At 42.0% G+C, this 24,411-nt stretch overlaps 1 protein-coding gene across 1 annotated transcript; it reads left to right on the top strand.

Moving 5' to 3' along the window:
* Window positions 1-281: 281 nt before the first annotated feature.
* LOC132998175 (mucin-5AC-like) lies at window positions 282-22,647 on the top strand. Its single transcript, XM_061067673.1, has 30 exons — window positions 282-342; window positions 476-535; window positions 650-911; window positions 1,362-1,476; window positions 2,874-2,964; window positions 3,042-3,148; window positions 3,420-3,648; window positions 4,442-4,567; window positions 4,677-4,794; window positions 5,070-5,208; window positions 7,926-8,036; window positions 8,228-8,297; window positions 8,923-9,060; window positions 9,786-9,950; window positions 10,042-10,136; window positions 10,232-10,358; window positions 11,392-11,647; window positions 12,527-12,573; window positions 12,665-12,768; window positions 12,911-13,062; window positions 13,189-13,327; window positions 13,959-14,069; window positions 16,094-16,273; window positions 16,376-16,615; window positions 18,016-18,172; window positions 18,438-18,566; window positions 18,826-18,976; window positions 19,097-19,140; window positions 20,454-22,375; window positions 22,486-22,647. The coding sequence occupies exons 1-30, from the start codon at window positions 282-284 to the stop codon at window positions 22,645-22,647; spliced, it is 5,808 nt and encodes a 1,935-aa protein (XP_060923656.1).
* The last annotated feature ends 1,764 nt before the right edge of the window (window positions 22,648-24,411 follow it).

The raw sequence follows: 24,411 nt of genomic DNA, 5'->3' as shown, positions 1-24,411 counted from the left end.
AAAAAACACCAATATAGCGTGTCATCATTGACCTTCAGGAGCCTATTTGTGTGCATCACAGACGTGAGGTGAGCGTCTCTTTTCACGCTCAGTAACCTTCATACCAGGTGTGGGTGAAGGAATGGGCCGCAGCCAAAGGGCAGGACCAGCCGTCATGAATCACAATGTAAAGCTAAGAGGAGGCCACTCCCTCACCTGCCTCACAAGGATCTCAACCCACGGTATAAAGACCTGGACCTCCCTCCCATCAGCCTCAGTCTTCTGTGGAGAAGCAAATGGATATGACGAACAAGTGGTTATTATGGCTGACGCTGTCTGCCATCACCGCCGCTTGGCACAGCGGTACATACATTACACTCCACACATTGGACGGATCAACAATTTAATTGTTCAAATATTGCTAGAGTAAAGTGTTTTAATGTTTTTTATATTTGATCATTGATTACTGAACAAATATTTGTATTTCTCTCAACAGAGGCAAAGTCTGCGGTGAACATGTTCTCTTCCATGTCCGAGATGTCTGGAAAAATAAAAGGTGAGCTTGTTGCTGTTGTAACTGTGAACTATTTCAAATTGTGAGCATTCCATCACATTAACACAAAGATCTTACTTAGTCTTTGTGGCATCACGTCCTGATTTTTCATTCTAGGAGTGAGTCCCATCCACAATGGCCAGGTTTGCAGTACATGGGGAAACTTCCACTTCAAGACCTTTGATGGGGATGTTTTCCAGTTGCCCACCACCTGCAACTACGTCCTGACCTCTTCATGCAGGAGCAGCTACAACGACTTCAACATCCAGATAAGAAAAGAGGAGATTGCCGGCCATCCCGTCATCAAGCAAATCATGATGAAGCTGGACGGTTCAGTGGTGGAGCTCTCAAACGGTTCAGTGGTCGTTGATGGGAAAGAGTGAGTTAAAAAGCCCTAAACACTGTGTCTGCATAAATTAATGCATCAGACTGGATTGTAAATATTTGATAGTATATCATAATCGATTCAATTTGGGGGGGAAAAACAGTATGTTATCCGATCAATCTGTTAAGTAGTTTATTAAATCTTATTATTGTTTGGAATATTGGAAGCAAACATCTTCATGCTTTGTGATGTTTGATTCATCCTGATCTTGAGACCTGCATCAAGCCTGAAGTGATAATAATTAGAACAGTATAGGCAGAAACTAAAGTACATTTCTCTAGAGGATATGGATGTCTACTACCACTTAATGCGTTTACAGTTTACCTTCCCACACAGTTACTGTAGATACAACTAATAGATCCACACACTCTCCCTTTGGCTCTTTGTTAGAAAAAACCTAAGGTCCAAAATAATCTATGTTTCTTCTTTTCTTTCTTCCTGCAGAGCCAGTTTACCGTTCAGTCACTCAGGAGTGTTTATTGAAAAAACTCCCACCCACATCAAAATCAAAGCAAATTTGGGATTGTTTGCTACCTGGAATGAGGAGGACTCTTTTCTGGTAGGATTATTGGACTGCGCAGAAATAACTCTTTATTTGTACAAGCAGATCATTCACAACATTTAAACCATATGTCTGATATTATGGAGATCTGTATTTATAAAGCACTTAATCAACAACTAGTCTTATAAACAACTCGTTGCTTCTATGTGCGGCACATTTTTTATTGATACAAAGCCATCGGGGAGAGTTTGGGGTTCAATGTCTGGTCCAAGGGAACTTCAGCATGCAGACTAGATGAGCCGGGTTGATCAACCCTCTGGTTAGTGGACAACCCGCTCTACCCCCTTGGCCACAACTGTTGTAGGTCCCCTCCATGCCTGAACCTTTGAGTAGGACTCTAATAGATGAACTGTGGCTCTCTCTCAGTAACAGTCTTATGATGAGGCCTTGAATGAATCCAACTTGTTTTTCCAGCTCATCTCAAAGACAATTGGTTGGATTGAGAACTGTGAAATCTGCAGGCCCAGTCGTCTTGAAGTCTATTGTCATGTTCCCCAAACTGAATGTTCAAATGAATCAGTTCTTGCAGAGTGACAGGACCCAGGAGATACATCACATGTCAAAGTAACATCCACATCAATACCAGAATCCAAGGTTTCCCAGCAGAACTTTGCCCAGAGCTTCACATTACCTCAGCAGGCTTTCTTTCCCCATGGAGCACCCAGCTGCCATTTCTTCCACTGCTAAAGGCTGCACATGGACCCGGCCGTGTATACAATGTAAAAGAAAACATGAATCATCAGACAGAGTCTCCTTTTTCCACAGTTTCATCGTCCAGTTCTGATGCTCATGTGCATATTGTAGATACTGTTGGCAGTGGACAGGGGTCAGATAGAGATTCTGTACGTGGCAACAAGGCACCATTGGCAACAGTCCGTGATGCATTGTGTTCTTGCAGCTTTCTGTCCCATAGCCAATATTTTTCTTCAGGAGCTCTCATCTGTGACTCGACCACACCAGCCAGCCATTGCTCCCGCTGCACATCAGGTGCCCAGGACCTTGTTGCTGGTTCACTGGCTGTGCTTCCTTGGACCAGTTTTGGTCGAGACTGACCACTGTAAACCAGGAAGATTCCACAAGATACATCCTTTTGGAGATGCTCTGATCCAGCTGTCCAACCGACACATCTAGCTTCTTGTCAACTTGCTCAGATCATTGCTCATCTATCCTGCTTCCAACGCAACAACTTAAAGAAATGACTGCCCACACTTGTTGCCCAATAAAGCCCAACTCTTAACAGGTGCCATTGTAAGATCCACTTATCAGCAGGTTTTAATTTTTTGAGGGTTTCAGTGTGTTTGCGTGTTTGTATCTGTGTTTGTTTTATTTATTTGTATTCTATTTGTGTATGTTTTAATCTGTACTGGTGTGTGTGTTTGGTTTTGTCCTCTCAGGTGGAGCTAGACGAGAAATACAGGAACCAAACGTGTGGTCTCTGTGGAGACTTTAATGGGATCCAGCTATACAACGAGTTCTACAGTCACGGTACGCTGTGACACATTTGAACATGTTGGCGAGTGTAATCGTGGCAACAGACTTTAACTGTGATATTCTCCTGACAGGTGTAAAAATTTCCCCCGTGGATTTTGCCAACTTCTGGAAAATGGACGGTCCAACTGAGAGCTGCTCCGACTACATACAGGAACCAATGAAGAGCTGCAAGGACATGGTGAGGAAAAAAAACTACACTTTTATCACTGTTGTACCATGGCCAGTATCTGATTTATTTGAATGACTTGAACAACAACATTGTTAGTATATCAGATGAAGAGTTCTCTCAAGAGTGGCTCATAGTTTTAGTTTTGAGTTACTTTACAGGTTTATCCCTGGACAATATGTACAACATTTTGACACAATTTTGACTGAAATGAGTCAGATGTGTTTAATCTTGCACCTTCATTGCTTTGCCTCTTCTGTGTCCATCCCCATCTGTCCTGCAGAAACCTCTGTGTGAGCAGATCCTCACGGGGCCGGCCTTCAACAGCTGTCACAGTCGGCTGGACGTTGACGCCTTCACCTCTGCCTGCACCACTGACCTCTGCCAATGCGGCAACAGCACAGATGAACGAGCAGACCCTTTCTGCCTGTGTAACACCGTGTCAGAGTTCTCCAGACAGTGCGTCCATGCTGGTGGCAAGCCCCACAACTGGAGGGCCAAAGAGCTCTGCTGTGAGTGCACTCATCACGAACACACACACACACACACACACACACACACACACACACACACACACACACACACACACACACACACACACACACACAAACATACACACACTGTTATTGCACTGTCAGTTAATAGGGAGGATTGTAAATCACGCATATTTCAAACAACGCAATCCAAAATCTTGCTCAGTATGAAAGCGACACAACCTGAACGTTCCAAGCCTAAAATGCGCCATCTTGGGTTTGAATATCAAATTCACATAGTACATTTTTTAAATATAGATAAAAAACACTGTGTATATTTTTGATATATTGTTCTGTTTTTTTCCAAACTGTTTGTCTTTTTTATATTTATAGTTATTTTTTCGTTTTTATTCTATGTATGTAGTGTATTTGAGCCTAATAGAATGTAATAAGAGTAATGACAATAATAAGGATAATGGTAAATAGTCTGTATCTAAGACAAATTTATTCAACACCAGACAGCACTCACTTAACATCTTACTGATGGAATCTACTTCTTGTCACTGTTAGACTGTGGAATACTGGATAAACAGTGTCTACACTTTTTATTTCACATTCACTTCCTGAGCTAGCAGCTCATTCATGGAACACTGAGGTCAGAGAGGGTGACCTGATTCATGAGGTCAACCCCAGCCCTGCTCAAAGCTGAGGAGAGCATACTTCAGACATGTGGGCAGGTCGTTTGAGGGCAGGAATGAGGCTGCAGCCATGTGAATGTTTTCTGAGAGGTTATGTAAGACAAGTGGTGAGAACGAATCTGGTGTATTCACAGGGAAGTCATGTCCTCTCAATATGGAGTACAAGGAGTGTGGAAGTCCTTGTGCTGATACCTGCTCCAACCCAGAGGCCAGCCACACCTGTGACAACCACTGTGTCGATGGATGCTTCTGCCCCGCAGGTACAGCAGAGTGACACACACACACACACACACACACACACACACACACACACACACACACAAACACACTCAATGTGCTTTAACAAAGTAATGCATTGATCACTTTCAGGCATGGTGCTGGATGATTTAAACAAAAAAGGTTGTGTTCAACTGAGCAAGTGCTCCTGCAGCTACAACAACAAAATCTACGGACCTGGAGAGTCCTACTCCAGTAACTGCAAAAAATGGTATGATTTACAATATGCATGTGTGTGTGTGTGTGTGTGTGTGTGTGTGTGTGTGTGTGTGTGCGTGTGTGCGTGTGTGCGTGTGTGCGTGTGTGCGTGTGTGCGTGTGTGCGTGTGTGTTTGTGTGTGTGTGTGTGTGTGTGTGTGTGTGTGTGTGTGTGTGTGTGGATGTTTTAAAGGCCAGGGTAGTGCCACCTAGTTGTGGCAAATGATTGCAAATTAATTCTTTCTAACTTTTCACTAGCAGTTAAGATTAAACTATGTTGTGCTGACAGTGTTTGTGCGAGTGGTGAGTGGACGTGTAAGGAGGAGAACTGCCCAGCAACCTGCTCTGTGGAGGGTGGAGCTCACATTAACACCTTTGATGGAAAAATCTACACCTTCCATGGGGACTGCTCCTACACTCTGGCTAAGGTAGTATTCTCACACAAACACACACATACACAAGCCTAAACAGCTTAAATCGTCGACAAAACGAATTATATTTTAGTCTAGTTTTAGTCGACGAAAACAAATTACATTTTAGTCACATTTAATAGCCACATTAAACTCCTTATCTTCCCTTCTCGGGTCCAGGGACCCCTGTGTTGTGTCTACAACTGCATACTAGTCTAGCCTGCAGTACTTAGGTTGTCCATTAGATATCCCTCCTATAGGTCTATAGCAGGGGTCGGCAACCTTTACTATCTAAAGAGCCATTTTACCCCCTCTTCCTCCAAATAAAATTTGTCTGGAGCCGCAAAACATATTTGATAACAAAGATGATCAAATTTTATATAAAGTTATACTATACTAATCTGTAGACAGTGTTGGGAAGGATACTTTCAAAACGTATTCCGTTACAGAATACAGAATACATGCCCAAAAATGTAATCTGTAACGTATTCCATTACATTAACTAATCTGAGTAACGTATTCTGAATACTTGGAATACTTCCGGTTTGTATTGCATTTTTTAAGTGTATGATTGCGGCGTTGTTATAGTCAGTGGAGCAGCAGCAGTTGAAACTCTCTCTCCGCTGATGCGGCGGGCCAGCTGGATGTCCGGCTCCCATCCTCTCCCACCTCTGTGCCGGTCCCACCGGAGGCTGAACCCCCCCCTGCGCCAAGGCTACCTCGCGCCGTGCAGCGATCGTTTCGGCGTCGGGTCTATTTTTTTTTGCGCTTGACGCGAGCATATCCAGGAAACACACTGAAAAATGATTTGAAACGATATTGATGACATATTTTATATGATATAAATGATAAAGCATGCATCCCATAGTTTGTATTCCCCTTCTGTTGTCCTGGAGTTTTAAATGTACCAATTTGACCGATCACATTATTAAATGCCCCCCTCCATACAGACACACAAGCAGTCATAAAGATAAAAAGAGAGGGGGGGGGGGGGGGACACCCGACATTGAACGGAGCAAACAGCGGAGAAGTTCTTGAAGATGGATGAAATTAAATTGGGACGCTGTTGCAGTTAATGTTGGAGCAACAAGTGACTATATGCTTTTATACTACTGGGTCAACGGGTGATATTATTAGCGCTGCCTCGCTGGCCTCCTCCAGAGCCATGACAGCGGAGCTCTGGAAGCGCAGGTCGGTCTTCTCTCACCAGGTGCTGGAAGGGCAGCTTGCGGATCAGCAGCTCCGTAGATTTCTGGTAGCGACGGAACTCTCTCAGAGCCTCGGTCCCGGGCCTGTAACGGTGAGGCTTCTTCACGCCGCCGGGGGCCCGGGCGCTCTTACGGCAGCCCTGGTCTCCAGCTGCTTCCTGGGGGCTTTGCCGCCGGTGGATTTACGAGAAACAGAGAAGTACCGTCATGTAATCCACTGATTTCAACAATGTAACTGTATTCTGAATACCATCTATTTAATTTGTAACTGTAACGGAATACAGTTACTCATAATTTGTATTCTAAATACGTAACGCCGTTACATGTATTCCGTTACTCCCCAACACTGTCTGTAGATTATTGCATTTATGAAATTATAGAACAACAATAAAGAAAACTGTTGACATTTTATTTATTTTTACCTGTTACAACAAAGGGAAACACCAAATGCTTATGAAGAGGAGAAGAAAATACACAGGCAAGTGTAGGCCTACTTTGAAATAAATTAAACGCAGAACTGTAGGGTTATTTGAGTCATCCCCATATTTGTGGGAAATCTATGAAATAAGAAGAACCCTATTTTGAAATAAATAAAAACATATAGCTGCAGCCTATATATTTTAGTTGGCGAAATGTGAAAACAAAAAGTGAGAGCAGATCAGACTGGAGGCGGACAGTGAAACTGCAGCTCTGTAGAAACCAACTGCAGCCTCTGCTCTGATCCAGAAGCTGCGGCGCTGATCTCAGAGCAGCTGAGACCAGAGAAACTCTGTGTTTCACTGTTTCCATAGTTAAGAAGCAGCCGGTGAGTCAGTGAGCGGCCTTCTTCACATGAACGAGCTCTGATCTCACTGTGTCTCTCTGAGCGAGTGCGCGGGGGCGGAGCCTCGGGACCGGTGCGCTGTCTGGCAGCACACACACACACACGCACACACACACAGACACACACACTCGCCGCTTCATGACGGCCTGATACGATTATGTTTTTAAAGATTGTTGTGACTTAGTCAACCGCCAACATTTTCGTTTCGTCTCGTCTCGTTAACGAAAATTAAAATAGATTTCGTCATAGTTTTTATTTTCAAAGATCCATTTCGTTACGTCTGCGTCTCGTCTTTGTCATGGGAAAAGGGGCGTTAACGAATATTTTTCGTTATCGTTATCGTCAACGAAATTAACACTGCCACACACAGCTGTAATACAACAGTCCTCTCTTCCAATAGCATTGCAATTTAAAGCAAACGAACCCACATAAAAGGGATACAACAAAATATGAAGAGGGAATTAGCCTGGAAATGCGGGTAGTCTGTTATTACGTCACCACCTCTTCTATTATTACCAAAAGTAGTACTAATAGTATCACCACTTTTGATATTATTACCACAACTACTACTATTAATTATATACAGCATATTAATGTTGCTGGTATTGCTGGCACAAATTCATCACTTTTTCTTTAATGGCATCTGGTTTCCTTTGCATGTTGTTTGAGTTCAGAAGTTGAACAGCAGCTTTTTGTCTGTTCAGGACTGCAATGGAACCCAGTTTGTGGTACAGGGAGAACTGGCCCAGTGCGGACTGACTGACAGTGAAACCTGCCTCAAGTCTGTTACTCTAGGACTGTCCAGAGCGACCAATGTGAGTATGACACACACACACACAATCTTGTAACAAGGTTGAGTTGGATCACTCATCATTCAATGTCATGAATTATATTTATCAAAGTTGTGTATTGTTGCATGACTTGTTTGTTTTGTTGTTTTTAATAGCCTGTAAACAGACCCAAAATATGAATGTTTTAATAACATTTTAATTCCTTTCATATAAAGGTGATCACCATACAGCCCAGTGGCAAGGTCTTTGTGAACGGCATCTACGCTCAGTTACCATTTTCTGCAGGTGAGAGACTCGTCTGATCTGTAACCACCTTCAGCATGTTTAAATAACACACAGCATCACTTAGACTGGTTTATATATTGCTTAGTTATTTGATTCTTAAAGTAAAACAGCTCATGAGAACACTAAATCTGCCACACAGTGGTTGGAGCTGTCATTATAATTATGTTTATGTGCTGCTTGTTTACTCACACACACTGTACAAAGCTAAAGTCACTGGGTGGTGAAGGGTCCTGCTGGGGACAGAGATGACATGATAGTACACAAACACATTAGTGTATGTGTGTCCTATCAGTCTTTACTCTCCAGGAAAAGTCATTTCTATGGTAAATTTAATATTTTGATAACAATTGTGATGATATTAATTTACAATGTTCCTGTTTCTACTGTATCTTCCTGTTTCTACAGTATCTGATTCCAATAATCATACAGTGGCTGTTTCTACACAGTTGTCCCAAACAGCTTGATCGTTTTGAATCCAGATATAATGAGAGAATGAAGAAAACAATATTTTCGAATATCTAATATTTTCTAACTGCAAATTGTATTTCTCACAAGCAAATTGTCAGACGCATATGGCAGTCTTCCACCCTTATAACTGATGCTGTCCCCTTCTCTGTACCTGTAGTCGGGATCTCGGCCTTCAGAGCATCTTCTTTCTACCTGCTGATCCAGACTTCTGTCGGCATTCTGCTGGAAGTGCAGCTCCAGCCAATCATGCAGCTCTACATTAGAGTGAGCAGTGACTACAGGGACAAGTCCTGTGGTATGTGCATCGAAACAATCAGAATGTGATCTCAGACTGGAAACACAAAATGAGTGATGTCTTCAATGAATCCTGTTTGTGCATATGTAAGACTTAAGGAAGGCATAAATGCACATTCTCTACTTCTAAGAAAAATGCAATCAAGAGTGGGTGTAAAGACAGAAAGGATTGTGACATAGGCTATTCAATCCTGTAGAGCTGGTTCCCTTATATATTAATTCTGTATTTCTTGTCTCCACAAGGTCAGGGGAGCTTATTTACTGTTAAAACCTTAGACTATGTGTTCAATCAGTTTAATATAAAATTCTATTTATGGGCGCAGTTGCATTTGGAAACTTTTATCTTATTATTAGTTGAATTCATTACTCCCTCTGGGTTGTGATGAACAAAACTATTTTATGAGGACATACATCTCTAAATATACTAATATGCAGGTCTATATGCTTCCTTTTACATTCAGACCATAGTTGATGTGATGTGTTAGGCACTGCGTTAGCAGAGCTTCTTTGATGGTTCAGGTGAACAATTTTACAGTTTTATGTATTTACATTTATAGATTTTTTTAAATCACTCTTTAATGCTTTAGTGCTTTAGTAGGAAAGAAGAAGAATCTTCGACAGAAAGGCATAAAAATGATGAAGTGTAGTGACTTGATCACAATAATTTAATAGTATCGTAAAATGAAGGCTAGGTGATGAAATTAAATTGATAGTGTCTTCCTGCAGGTCTGTGTGGGAACTTCAACAATAACCAAGCTGACGACTTCCTGAAGCTCAGTGGTGTTCCAGAATCCACAGCAGCTGGATTTGTCAACAGCTGGAAGACACATGGCAGTTGTAAAGATATTAAGAGGAGCTTTGGCAACCCCTGCAGTCTTAGTCTGGACAATGGTAGGTCTGACTCTTTTTGATTGTCTGTGAGCACGTTGGTTTCATCAGGATTACATATTTTTTATATGTAATTCTTGTGTGTCGCTGACAGAGAATTACGCTGTGCACTGGTGCTCCATGCTGAGTGATCCTCAGGGAGTGTTTGCCCCATGCCACCAAGAGATCAGTCCTGACTGTTACAAGGAGGTCAGGTCTCACAGCTACGGCTTTTACTCATGTCTGTCTTCTCCGACCAGACCAGTCTCCTCACACTGCTCTTTCTTAATTTTGTCCCCTCACAGAACTGCATGTATGACAGCTGTAACTGTGAGAAAAGCGAGGAGTGCATGTGTGCTGCAGTCTCTTCTTATGTGCATGCCTGTGCATCTGCAGGTATCCAGATCAATGGCTGGAGGAAGACCATCTGTGGTGAGTAGTGGGGAGCGCTGAACTGACCTGCATGGCTGCATGATTCTGTTGAAAGGAGAATCACTGTTTGTTTTTCCACTCATAACTGATCTCACCATTCGTTCCTCTGTTAGAATCCGTATTATGTTCACATGCTTTGTTTTTTTTACTATTACTTATTGTAAAGGACACAAAGCTTTTTCAGTACATGCAGCTCAAATAAAGCTGTCTGCACAAACTTGCTCACGAGGACATGTTTGAATAAATGTCTTCTTGTTTGTGCGTAATTGAAGAATCTTCTGTTCTTCAAACCTCTGTTAAAGCAGTTTGATTATCTTCAGGGTTCCTGTCTTAATTTCATAAATGTTCAACCATTCAGTAAGTTATAATATCAAAAGCAAGCAGGAGTTGAACCAGCAACCAGAGAATTAAATTAAATTCCTCTAAACACTGGACCTATGCTGTTATCTGTGATTACTGGCAGTAAGAAAAGCACTGAAAGTACTCTGAAAGTCCACTAGAGAGCAGCATGATATCATTGTTGACCAAAGGGCTCCCGTTTACATCTTGTAATCTCTCACACACAGATACACACACACACACACACACACACACACACACACACACACACACACACACACACACACACACACACACACACACACACACACACACACACACACACACACACACACACACACACACACACACACACAGATACATACACTCCCACACACAAACAGTATGTTTATACCAAAAAACACTCCACAGTTGCAGATTGTGTTTAATTTACACCAAATCGGTCTTGTTGAATCTGCAGCACATACCAGTGCAGACTAAATCAGAAACACAGGGCCACATTTTGATAACAAAAGTGTACAGGAAAGTGTGGAGTGGTAGTCAAAATTTGCATCCGATGTTGATATTTATAGAAGTTAACACATAATAATAATCTCATGTAGGAAATCATGCATGCCTTGGTCCTGCAATGCTGCTGTGGCACTATACCAAAAAGACTTTGTTTTTCACTGACCCTGTGGTTTGTCCTCCTCAGGGAAATACGCCAGCTCCTGCCCGAGCAGTATGGTCTACTCCTACAACATCACGGCCAGCAGTCGCACCTGCCACTGCCTCAGCACCACAGATCTCAGCTGCCACCTCTCCTTCCCGCCCATCGACGGCTGTATCTGTGCAGAGGGAACTTACCTGGATGACTCTGGGAAGTGTGTTCCATCTAAGGCCTGTCCCTGTTACGACCAAGGCTCTGTGGTGTCTCCTGGAGAGGTGGTCAGCAAGGATGGAGTCATGTGGTATGAAAATTACATATTTCACAAGTTTTTGGCAGATGAGCAAAAATAGCAAGTTCAGGAAGAGTCAGTGACAAACATAGGGATGAAATTACAACATTGGTCAAACAAATTTCACATAACTGCATGATGATGGTTCCGCATTGGAGGTTGCTTGTTCAAAATTTCAATTTTTCTTATCATCAAGAGGTATTTACAGGTAGTGTTTAAACCAGATTTACTGACTTTATAGACCCCTTCAGTGATCTTCTTTTTCATCAGAAAAGCAACTGCTGACAAATCTAGCAGCTTAAGAAAAACTTTTTGTCGCTGAGTCAAGTGATCAATGTGGACTGCTGTTAAAAATATAATCTTAAAGGTTCATGTTTCAGTCACTATTTTATTCTACAGAAAGAGAAAAATGTGCAAATAAGAGCAGCTTTGATGAGAATTATATAGTATATGTGAATACGGAGGGGGAGAGAAGAAAACAGATGAAAGTCTGAAAGATGCTGACACTAGGCTGAAAACTGACTTGATGAGGGACTTTTTGAGCAGATTTAGGCTAATTTGCATTAAAAATGGTTGTTTTTATAGTTGTTGCACAATAGCTTTGTATAACCTCAAATTGCCACATTGGCCATATATGGTCGAATCGCACACAAATCTTGTTTATTGTGTTACTGGTAGCCTTAGAGCCCCAGTCCCTAATGTATTTTAGCAGTAAAATGTGGAGTAGAGACTTATATAATCTAAGAGTTTGTCTCATTTAATTGATCATAATAAAAATGACTGACTCTCTGTCCCTGTAGTTCAAAGACCTGTTGGGGTTTTAAACAGTGTGTTGTACAGTTATGTTTGAGTATTAACATATATGTATATTTGTTGTAATTTCTACACTAGCACCTGTAAGGAGGGCAAACTCAGCTGCATTGGAGAAATACAAACAGGTAAGTTACATGACACAGAATCAGGGTTAGGGTTAGAAATGCACTTCACTTTAGGAATACAGTAAGTAATTTCAGACTTGACTTTCCTCAGGAACCTGTTCTTCTCCCATGGTGTTCTTCAACTGCTCTGCTAATGGTCCCGCTGCAAAAGGAACTGAGTGTGAGATGAGCTGCAACACATTAGACATGGACTGTGTGAGTTACCTGTTCCCCAACATAAAGGATTTATTTACATGTGAACACAGATAAATAGTTTATCGTGGTTGTTCAACATTGTCTCTGCTGGAGCAGAAATGAAAGCTGACTGTGGACTGTACATTTTAACTTTCCTTTCCAGATGACCACAGGGTGTGTCTCTGGCTGCATGTGTCCACATGGGTTGGTATCTGATGGTAAAGGACGCTGCATCAAGCCAGAGGCCTGTCTCTGTGATCACAATGGGATCCCCTACCAGCCTGGAGAGACCACCAGGGTGGACTGCAACACCTGGTAAGTGAATCACAAGTAGATTGAGACACTGAAGCTAAAAACACGAGAAAGGTTTCCCCCTGTGACATGTTAACACAAAAAGGCCTTTTATAATCGTGATTCCATCTGTCGTGTATCTGCTCACAGCACTTGTAAAGACAGAAAGTGGATCTGTACAACCAATCAGTGTGATGGGACTTGCTCTGTGTATGGTGCTGGACACTACATGACCTTTGATCAGAAGCGCTTCACCTTTGATGGCAACTGTGAATACGTTCTCACTCAGGTATGACTGTGCCAGACTAACAGCTGAAAAACAGAAAGTGAGCTGTCACTTAAGGGGATTAGTATGTTGAGCAGAATCAGGGAGGACATTCTCTCAAATGTCCGTGCTTGATTATGTGTGTGTATAGTAATACATTATTATTATACACTCCAAAATCTTAACACACATTGATTCAACTTGGTTGCCAATGGTGTGAAGCAGGTATGCTCTGTCAGAAACCATATCCTTGCTTTTTCTACATTTGTACTGCTAGAGGCTGGTAATAAACTTTAGCTGGAAGCAGTTATTACCTCCGCCAGTAGCCTGTCGTTCTGTTTGCAGCATTACACAAACATTAGGGCCCAGATTAATAGGATTCATTAAACATCAGTGGAGAATCCAGGAATTTAATTTCATGTTGTTTACATTGTGATATTGGGCGTTTTTTCTTATTGTTGTTGAGTTCTCAGAGAGATGGATTCTGATGAAAAAATCTGTCATCTTCGAGACTGATATTTATGTGTGTGTGCAATGTGGTGTAGATTTAAATACATTTTATTAAAATGAAAATTAAATATAAGGGTGAATATCAGGAGTAAAGAGATAATATACTTATTTGTGTGTTTGTGTGTGTGGGTGTCCCCTTCCTCAGGACTACTGTGGCAGCGCTCAGAGTAATGGAACTTTCAGAGTGATCACTGAGAATGTTCCGTGTGGAACCACAGGAACCACCTGCTCTAAGACCATCAAGATCTTTCTGGAGGTAAACAATAAGAAAACATACATTTTAAAAAACTGCATAATCTGACTCAGTTACACTGCTGGCACAATGATAGAATAAATCAATATAGCTTGACTTAAATAAACTTGTTACATATGTAGATGTTTGGATTTAAGGTATACAAATATACATATTTACTCTGCCTCTCTGTGCATGTCTTCCTGAAGCTCAGGTCCTCAACCACTGGCCTGGGAGTCTAAGGTTCTCTGTTCCTTAGACTCCCAGGCTAAGGAACAGAGACTTTGCACTTCTGGTCATCTCCACGTGTTCAAGTTGTTCTTTCAGCTCCTGGAACTTTTCGACATTCATCCTGGGTTCCTTCCCGTTCCTGTAACTGTCAGCTGGGATTGCCACATAGCACTTAGGCTGTCTTCTGCTCCTTGTCATCTGACCCATATGTCTTGTTGGTTAGCCAGCTATTGGTTATCCCACAGGATCGTAGCTCTGTTGTTCTCCACCACTTTCAGTTGTGGGTCCCATCAGCACTTAGGCTCTCCCGATGTTCCTGTACACATTCCCATGCAGCCACTTGGTTATGTCTGTCAGGTGCATTGTCACATCTTGCATTTAACACCCTGCTACCGTGTGCTGGACAGTCTCAGTGGTATCTTTGCACAGCTTGCCCCTTGAGTCTTGTCTCTTGTGGTAGCCTCTATTGATTTAATTATTATGAGTTCTTGAGCTGCCTCTATGATGTCCTTCAGACTGGCATTGATGTCACCCACTTCCTCTATCTGTCAACAGTGTTTCCAAATACTTATCTTGACTATGGCTGCCCCCCATATTCTAATTTGTCTCGCCACAGTTTCATAACAAATCAAAAAATGTTTAATTTCTTATCATAATAATGTGGAGCCTGCACTTTTTTTTGCAACATTAGGTTTTTTCTTCCTGCGTGCACTGTCACGCTACTGCAAGCTACCTTATTAGAGAACTTCTCTTTTACTCTTTAGTTTGTGAATGTGTACCAGTCATTCGGAATCTGTTGCATGTGGGAATGACTTTAGTGCGCTTGCACGCCCATTACCGCCATAGATTGTCTATTTTCCCCTCCTCCTCTTCATTTTCTATCTTCTGTAGCCTGACCCACACTCATAACTGTCATCCCGGGGAAAGGGCATTTTCCATATGTATTCATGGATGCTCTTTGTTTGACCATGGATTCTACTATGCATGTTTTTCGCACAACCCCTTTTCTTTGTCCGTGGAGTGTCAGGGTGCTGAACTTTGGGTGGAACCCTCCCTGCAATTTGATTTTTGTGTCTTGACCTTGGAGGCATCTACCTTCTCCTGTGGCCTGCTTACTATTCCAAGTGGGTAACAGATGACTAAACATGCTTACAGGTTGAGACTTTGGGTCTTATTCCTATCATTGAGCTGGCTTCTCAGCACCTGTCTTTCCCTTTGTAGGTGTTTAGTTTTGACTGATCTTGTGTTCTCATGTGGGACACCCAGATACTTGGAGCTGTCCCGTATGTATTATCCTCTATGTTGTCCGCCCTTATTGTAACTTCAGCACTTCAGTCCTGGTCACATCCTACTGCTTTATACTTTATGTATTATGTAATACATAATATGTTACTACTTGATGTTACGGTTGCCTGGGAATCGCTATGTCTATCACAACTGCCTTTGTCTGCTGTTTCTTGACCACCACAACGTCCAGTATGTTAGACATCACCAGTTTATCAGTCTGGATCTGGAAGTTATAGCTCAGACTCGGCACAGATGTTCCGGTAGAGCCACTCCCTGCCTGCATCTTACACCAACTACAAGTTATTGTGTTGATTTAATTCTACAAGGATAAAATGTCTCATCAAGCTACACTAAATAACCTATAACCTATAATTACAAATGAAAAGCATGTGTTTTGTTTATATATTTGGATAGGTTATTAAAACATATACTTACTAAAGTATTAACATCCTTTGCCATTAAACCTTTGAAACACACACACGCACACACACACACACTTACCAATAATCTTTGCCTTATCTGTTGTGCAGAGTTCAGAACTGATTCTAACAGAAGGAAACTACAGGTTGCTTTCAAGTGGAAATGAAGAGGCCACTCCATTCCGTTATAGCACTATGGGTAACTACCTCGTAATTGAAGCCAACAATGGACTCATTCTCATGTGGGACAGGAAAACCACCTTGTTCATCAAGCTCAGTCCAAAATATAAGGTAACCCTGGTGTAAATGAACCAAGGCTGTGGTCGAAATGTGAAAAAACATGAGCTTTGTTTGTGTGTAACAACACGAGATAAGGAGCTCTTCTTTTTTCAGGGTCGGGTGTGTGGGCTTTGTGGCAGCTATGACAACAATGCAAATAACGACTTCACTACAAGGTGCCATGCAACGGTTGTCAGCCCACTGGTGTTTGGCAACAGCTGGAAGGATTTACCAAGCTGCCCTGATGCTCCGAGCATTAACAGCCCCTGCACCGACAACCCATACAGACAGTCGTGGGCCCAGAAACAGTGCAGCATCATACAGAGTGACGTCTTCTCCACCTGCCATTCTATTGTAAGTTGTTGTTTACATAATCTTTGGCAATCCATAGCACAATTTATCTGAGCCACATTTTATTCTAACACTAAGGCTTTGCACCCCCATGTGGCAGAACAGGTGCATAGGAGAGCGACGAGTAGATCAAAATCTTTGAAAAGAGCTTGCGCACACTGTCCAATTTGAAATCAGTGATTAATTAGGTACTAGACCTTCATCAGGGAAAATCTTGTGCTAATGAGAAGCCATTCTAAATAGAAAGTGGCCACAGGTCAGCCACCAAATCGCATTCATAATAAACGGGTAAAACTGCAAAGATGTATTTATGGCAAGTACAAAATTACCAATAATAAGATACATAAAGCATCATCATCTCAATAAATATGATCAGGCCTCACAAAATTATACACATAATAACCATTTTCATAGAAAAACAATAAATCATAAGAAAATATTCAACATTTATACATCAAACCAGAGTCCTCCTTCATACCCATCTCAACATGTAAATGAAATCAAAGCAAAAAACACACAAAAAGACACGTAAATGCATACAAAATATTAACTGGACACAATGACAGATCTCATTTGTTTAAAAAAACACTGATAATATGTGTACATATTCATAGGCATCCAAAAATGTTTGAAGCTATGCAAGGAAATGCACAGATTAATCCAAAGCACCTGGGACACTTTTAACGTTATATGCTAATATAGTGAAGCATAGGAAAGTTAGAGAGGTTTTAGTAGAGACAACCAGTAAACTGAGAGAAGAAGAAAAAGAACAACAGTAGGTGGCAGTATTCACCCTGGAGTTTAACAGCGTTATGGACTAAAACCAAACTTAACATGACCAAACATCATAGGAAAGATGTGACTTATGTTTGTTGCTCTCAGATGTGATCTTTGTTTTTTGATGTTGTTCGCCTGCTGGTTCAGTTAGTGTTGGTCGTAGAAAGATGGCAAAGATACAGTTGCAATCTGTGGATGCTGGGCTTGTGTTATAAGCATAAAGTGTTGCATTGTGTTTGAATTGTGTCTGGTTTGGGGGAAAATTGCTGTCATGGGCGCTCAGCTGAGCTTCCGCATGTTAAAAAAAGGTATGGCATGTCCATACTTTCAAAATTTGATTGTATGTTACCTTGATGATTAGGGTTCCAAGAGAACTGTGCAAATGTGAATGATGAATATGAACCAGAACATTATATTCTTTATGAACTGAACTTTGATCCAACTCTGTGTGAACTTGCTCAACACTGACTAAACCAGCTACATACAGTAAATGCAGCAGAATAAAAACTAGATTATTATTACATGTCAACAAACGGAAGTGCAACCTTTCCTCCAATTTGTGTTGTAGAGTTGCTATTTACTAAACTCTAAACTGAACTCACCAAATGTATCAACACACCTTGCAGGTGGATCCTACACCATACTATGAAGCATGTGTGTTCGACTCATGTGCTTGTGACACTGGTGGAGACTGCGAGTGTTTCTGCACTGCTGTGGCTGCTTATGCTGAATTGTGTAATCAAGCTGGTGTCTGTCTACGATGGAGAACCCCTAAAATCTGCCGTAAGTAACCAGGATGAGAGATTTATTGATGAGCTAATTTTAAATATGAATTATGTCTATTTTAGATAATTTTATATAACACATAACTAGCTAAATAATCACATCAAAATAATTGGCATGAAAATGTCAATGTTGTGATTTCATACTAAAGTTCCATGTCTATCAAGGACAAAGATAAATATAAAGCTATGTACACCAACACATCTTGGTCATCAGATCCAGCCTGACACATGCGCAAATTGGATTCATTGTTTCTCTTTTTCAGCTCTCTTCTGTGATTACTACAATCCCCCTGGTGAATGTGAATGGCACTACATGCCTTGTGGATCTCCTTGTATGAAAACCTGCCGGAACCCTTCAGGCAGCTGCTCCACACAGATACCTCCTCTTGAAGGTACAAGATAAGGATTTTATAACTTGACCTCATCTGTTAATGAAATTTAAATAAGGATTAGGAAGATCGACATTTGACGACATCAGTACATTTTACCTTTACATATAATAATTTCCTTAATAATATCAATCATTCCACCACAATTCAATGGATAAATGAAATTCTAACCACTTTCAAATAGTGGTATTTCTGGTTTTAAAAAATGCCATAAAGTACCCTCTCTTGCAATGTATGAATAGATGTTGTTTTTTTCAATAAGGTTGCTATCCCAAGTGTCCCACTGCTCAGCCATACTTTGATGAGGATACAATGACATGTGTCGTAAAAGAACAATGTGGCTGCTATGATAATGAGGGGAAACACTATGATAACGGTGACAAAGTGCCAACAACCAAAAACTGTTATACATGGTAGGTTTTGCATATCTTGCATGGGCTAATCGATGTAATGTAATGTTGTGGGATGTTCAAATACAAATTAAACAAAATAATCTAATCTGACTATTATGTTTATGTTTTTCTCTCTTTAAGTACATGCAGTTCAATGACCATCAAATGTCGTTACGATACTGAAGGTAAGCAAAGACTTGGAGTGATCATTGGTTTAGAAAAAGCATATGTGAGATTAGAATGTCAATTAAAGATCTCCTCTTTTCACAGCCTGTAGTTGCACATATCATGGAAACAAATATCCCTCTGGCAGAACAATCTATAACACAACAGATGGACATGGTAACTGCATGACAGCAGTATGTGGTACAAATGGCACCATTGACAAGGAGTCTTACCCATGCCCAGTACCAGCCATAACTACACAATTGCCCACTGTGACTTCAACTACAACTAGCCAGTCTCCAACCACGTTTGTTTTTACATCAACCACACCAGGTATGTATGGTCCAGGTAAACATTTTGGAATTTAAAACATACAGTAATCAGATATATAATACAAGATTCACTACTTAATCATTGTCCGTTTTATGTGTGTTTACAGAACCAGTTACAGTCACTTGTAATCCTTGTGTATGGTCGCCATGGTATGATTCCAGCTTCCCCACACTGGGCGCTCCAGGAGGAGACGATGAAACTTATGAAAAGATTAGAAGGGCTGGAAACACGATATGTGATAAGCCAAGTCAACTCGAATGCAGAGCTGAAAAATTTCCTAATGTCACAATTGACAATGTGGGACAGATTGTGGAATGTAATATAGCTAAGGGGCTGATGTGCAGAAATGAAGACCAGTCTGGGCCATTGGCCTTGTGCTTTAACTACCAAGTCAGAGTTCTGTGTTGTGATTATAGTGTATGTCCAACAATGCCTGCTCCACATCCAACCTCAACCGCAAATCCCACAACAAAACATGTTACAGGAACACCTTGTCAGGAAACATGCTTCTGGTCAAAATGGATAAGCTCGGACTACCCTGACCATGGTCCTCAGGGTGGGGACAATGAAACCATCAAGCACATCATCCAGAAGGGATACAACATCTGTGAGAACCCAGTGGCAGTGGAGTGTCGGGCCGTGCACTATGAATCAACGCCCCTTGAGCAATTAGGACAAAATGTAACTTGCAATAACAAAGTAGGACTCCTGTGTGACAACAGCTTACAGTATCCCCCAATATGTTTAAATTATGAAATAAAAGTAAAATGTTGCAAGACAATACAATGCGACTCAACGCTGAATCCAACAAGTACTACTATCAAAACCATACCAACTGTATCATCAACTACTACAACTAAAATGCCCCTAAAGACAACTAAGAAAACTACAACTTATCCAACTATAACTAATACTTTAAGAACAACACCTACTACCAAAACTGAAACCACAACAACCGAGAAACCTACAACCTCTACTACATCCATCCCTAACACTACAGCTGAAACCACAACTCAGCTCAAAACAACTACTACTACAACCACCACCCCCACTACTACAAGTGTAACCACACTGCAGCCAAAAACAACTACTACTACGACCACCACCCCTACCACTACAACTGAAACCACAACTCAGGCCAAAACAACTACTACTACGACCACCACCCCTACCACTACAACTGAAACCACAACTCAGCCCAAAACAACTACTACTACGACCACCACCCCTACCACTACAACTGAAACCACAACTCAGCCCAAAACAACTACTACTACGACCAGCACCCCTACTACTATAACTGAAACCACAACTCAGCCAAAAACAACTAATACTACGACCAACATCCCTACTACAACAAGTGTAACCACACCTCAGCCAAAAACAACTACTACGACCACCACCCCTACTACTACAACTGAAACCACAACTCAGCCAAAAACAACTACTACTACAACCACCACCCCCACTACTACAAAGGAAACCACACCTCAGCCCAAAACAACTACTACTACGACCACCACCCCTACTACTACAACTGAAACCACAACTGAGCCAAAAGCAACAACTACTACGACCACCACCCCCACTACTACAACTGAAACAACAATAACAATTCAGCCTACAACAACTACTTCAACCACCACAGACGCTACCACCACCCAGGCACCTACAGCTGGACCATGCCCTGGGGGACATGATATGAAATGTGGTTGGTCAAAGTGGATCAATCTTGGCGAGCCCACACCAGGCCCTAGTGGTGGGGATGATGAATCCATCCAGAAAGTAATCTCTGCTGGTTATCACATTTGCTCGGCTCCAGAAGAAGTCCAGTGCAGAGCCATTATTTACCCACATCTTGCCATCTCCAATCTTGGACAAGCTGTGACTTGCAATAAGAATGTGGGTCTTATATGCAACAACAAACAACAAGGACTTCAGCAAGAGTGTTTTGATTATGAGATTAAATTCAAATGTTGTGAGTGTCCAACATCTTCTACTCTCAAACCAAGTACTATACCTGCAACGACTTCAACCTCAACACCTACTACCACAACTGTGGCAACAACTCACTCACCAACAACTCTGACAACAACCCCTACTACCACCACTGAAACGACAACAACAACTCAGCAACCAACAACTACTTCAACCACCACAGAAACAACTACCACCACCCAGGCACCTACAGCTGGACCATGCCCTGGGGGACATGATATGAAATGTGGTTGGTCAAAGTGGATCAATCTTGGCGAGCCCACACCAGGCCCTAGTGGTGGGGATGATGAATCCATCCAGAAAATAATCTCTGCTGGTTATCACATTTGCTCAGCTCCAGAAGAAGTCCAGTGCAGAGCCATTATTTACCCACATCTCGACATCTCCAATGTGGGACAGGCTGTGACTTGCAATAAGAATGTGGGTCTTATATGCAACAACAAACAACAAGGACTTCAGCAAGAGTGTTTTGATTATGAGATCAAATTCAAATGTTGTGAGTGTCCAACATCTTCTACTCTCAAACCAAGTACTATACCTGCAACTACTTCAACCTCAACACCTACTACCACAACTGCAGCAACAACTCACTCACCAACAACTACTACTACGACCACAACCCCTTCTACCACCACTGAAACGACAACAACTACTTCAACCACCACAGAAACAACTACCACCACCCAGGCACCTACAGCTGGACCATGCCCTGGGGGACATGATATGAAATGTGGTTGGTCAAACTGGATCAATCTTGGCAAGCCCACATCAGGCCCTAGTGGTGGGGATGATGAATCCATCCAGAAAGTAATCTCTGCTGGTTATCACATTTGCTCAGCTCCAGAAGAAGTCCAGTGCAGAGCCATTATTTACCCACATCTCGACATCTCCAATGTGGGACAGGCTGTGACTTGCAATAAGAATGTGGGTCTTATATGCAACAACAAACAACAAGGACTTCAGCAAGAGTGTTTTGATTATGAGATTAAATTCAAATGTTGTGAGTGTCCAACATCTTCTACTGTCAAACCAAGTACTGCACCTGCTATTACTTCAACCACAACACCTACTTCCACAACTGTAACAACTCACTCACCAACAACCACTACTTCCAAGACCACAACACCTACTACCACAACTGCGACAACAACTCACTCACCAACAACTCTGACCACAACCCCTACTACCACCACTGAATTGACAACAATAACTCACTCATTAACAACCCCTACTACCACCACTGAAACGACAACAACAACTCAGCAACCAACAACTACTTCAACCACCACAGAAACAACTACCACCACCCAGGCACCTACAGCTGGACCATGCCCTGGGGGACATGATATGAAATGTGGTTGGTCAAAGTGGATCAATCTTGGCGAGCCCACACCAGGCCCTAGTGGTGGGGATGATGAATCCATCCAGAAAATAATCTCTGCTGGTTATCACATTTGCTCAGCTCCAGAAGAAGTCCAGTGCAGAGCCATTATTTACCCACATCTCGACATCTCCAATGTGGGACAGGCTGTGACTTGCAATAAGAATGTGGGTCTTATATGCAACAACAAACAACAAGGACTTCAGCAAGAGTGTTTTGATTATGAGATCAAATTCAAATGTTGTGAGTGTCCAACATCTTCTACTCTCAAACCAAGTACTATACCTGCAACTACTTCAACCTCAACACCTACTACCACAACTGCAGCAACAACTCACTCACCAACAACTACTACTACGACCACAACCCCTTCTACCACCACTGAAACGACAACAACTACTTCAACCACCACAGAAACAACTACCACCACCCAGGCACCTACAGCTGGACCATGCCCTGGGGGACATGATATGAAATGTGGTTGGTCAAACTGGATCAATCTTGGCAAGCCTACATCAGGCCCTAGTGGTGGGGATGATGAATCCATCCAGAAAGTAATCTCTGCTGGTTATCACATTTGCTCAGCTCCAGAAGAAGTCCAGTGCAGAGCCATTATTAACCCACATCTCGACATCTCCAATGTGGGACAGGCTGTGACTTGCAATAAGAATGTGGGTCTTATATGCAACAACAAACAACAAGGACTTCAGCAAGAGTGTTTTGATTATGAGATTAAATTCAAATGTTGTGAGTGTCCAACATCTTCTACTGTCAAACCAAGTACTGTACATGCAACTACTGCAACCTCACCACCTACTACCACAACTGCGACAACTCACTCACCAACAACTCTGACCACAACCCCTACTACCACCACTGAATTGACAACAATAACTCACTCATTAACAACCCCTACTACCACCACTGAAACGACAACAACAACTCAGCAACCAACAACTACATCAACCACCACAGAAACAACTACCACCACCCAGGCACCTACAGCTGGACCATGCCCTGGGGGACATGATATGAAATGTGGTTGGTCAAAGTGGATCAATCTTGGCGAGCCCACACCAGGCCCTAGTGGTGGGGATGATGAATCCATCCAGAAAGTAATCTCTGCTGGTTATCACATTTGCTCAGCTCCAGAAGAAGTCCAGTGCAGAGCCATTATTTACCCACATCTTGCCATCTCCAATCTTGGACAAGCTGTGACTTGCAATAAGAATGTGGGTCTTATATGCAACAACAAACAACAAGGACTTCAGCAAGAGTGTTTTGATTATGAGATTAAATTCAAATGTTGTGAGTGTCCAACATCTTCTACTATCAAACCAAGTACTATACCTGCAACGACTTCAACCTCAACACCTACTACCACAACTGCGGCAACAACTCACTCACCAACAACTCTGACAACAACCCCTACTACCACCACTGAAATGACAACAACAACTCAGCAACCAACAACTACTTCAACCACCACAGAAACAACTACCACCACCCAGGCACCTACAGCTGGACCATGCCCTGGGGGACATGATATGAAATGTGGTTGGTCAAAGTGGATCAATCT

The sequence above is a fragment of the Limanda limanda genome, chromosome 3 (assembly GCF_963576545.1).
Source record: "Limanda limanda chromosome 3, fLimLim1.1, whole genome shotgun sequence".
Classification (NCBI taxonomy): Eukaryota; Metazoa; Chordata; class Actinopteri; order Pleuronectiformes; family Pleuronectidae; genus Limanda; species Limanda limanda.
Note: the sequence above shows the minus strand (reverse complement) of the source record. Positions and strands in the feature narration are given on the sequence as shown.

Coding starts and splice junctions, on each gene's coding strand:
- LOC132998175 (XM_061067673.1), top strand. CDS start 282: ATGACGAACAAGTGGTTATTATGGCTGACGCTGTCTGCCATCACCGCC. Junction 3,649..4,441: donor GAGGGCCAAAGAGCTCTGCT/GTGAGTGCACTC, acceptor GTGTATTCACAG/GGAAGTCATGTCCTCTCAAT. Junction 13,328..13,958: donor GTGAATACGTTCTCACTCAG/GTATGACTGTGC, acceptor CCCCTTCCTCAG/GACTACTGTGGCAGCGCTCA.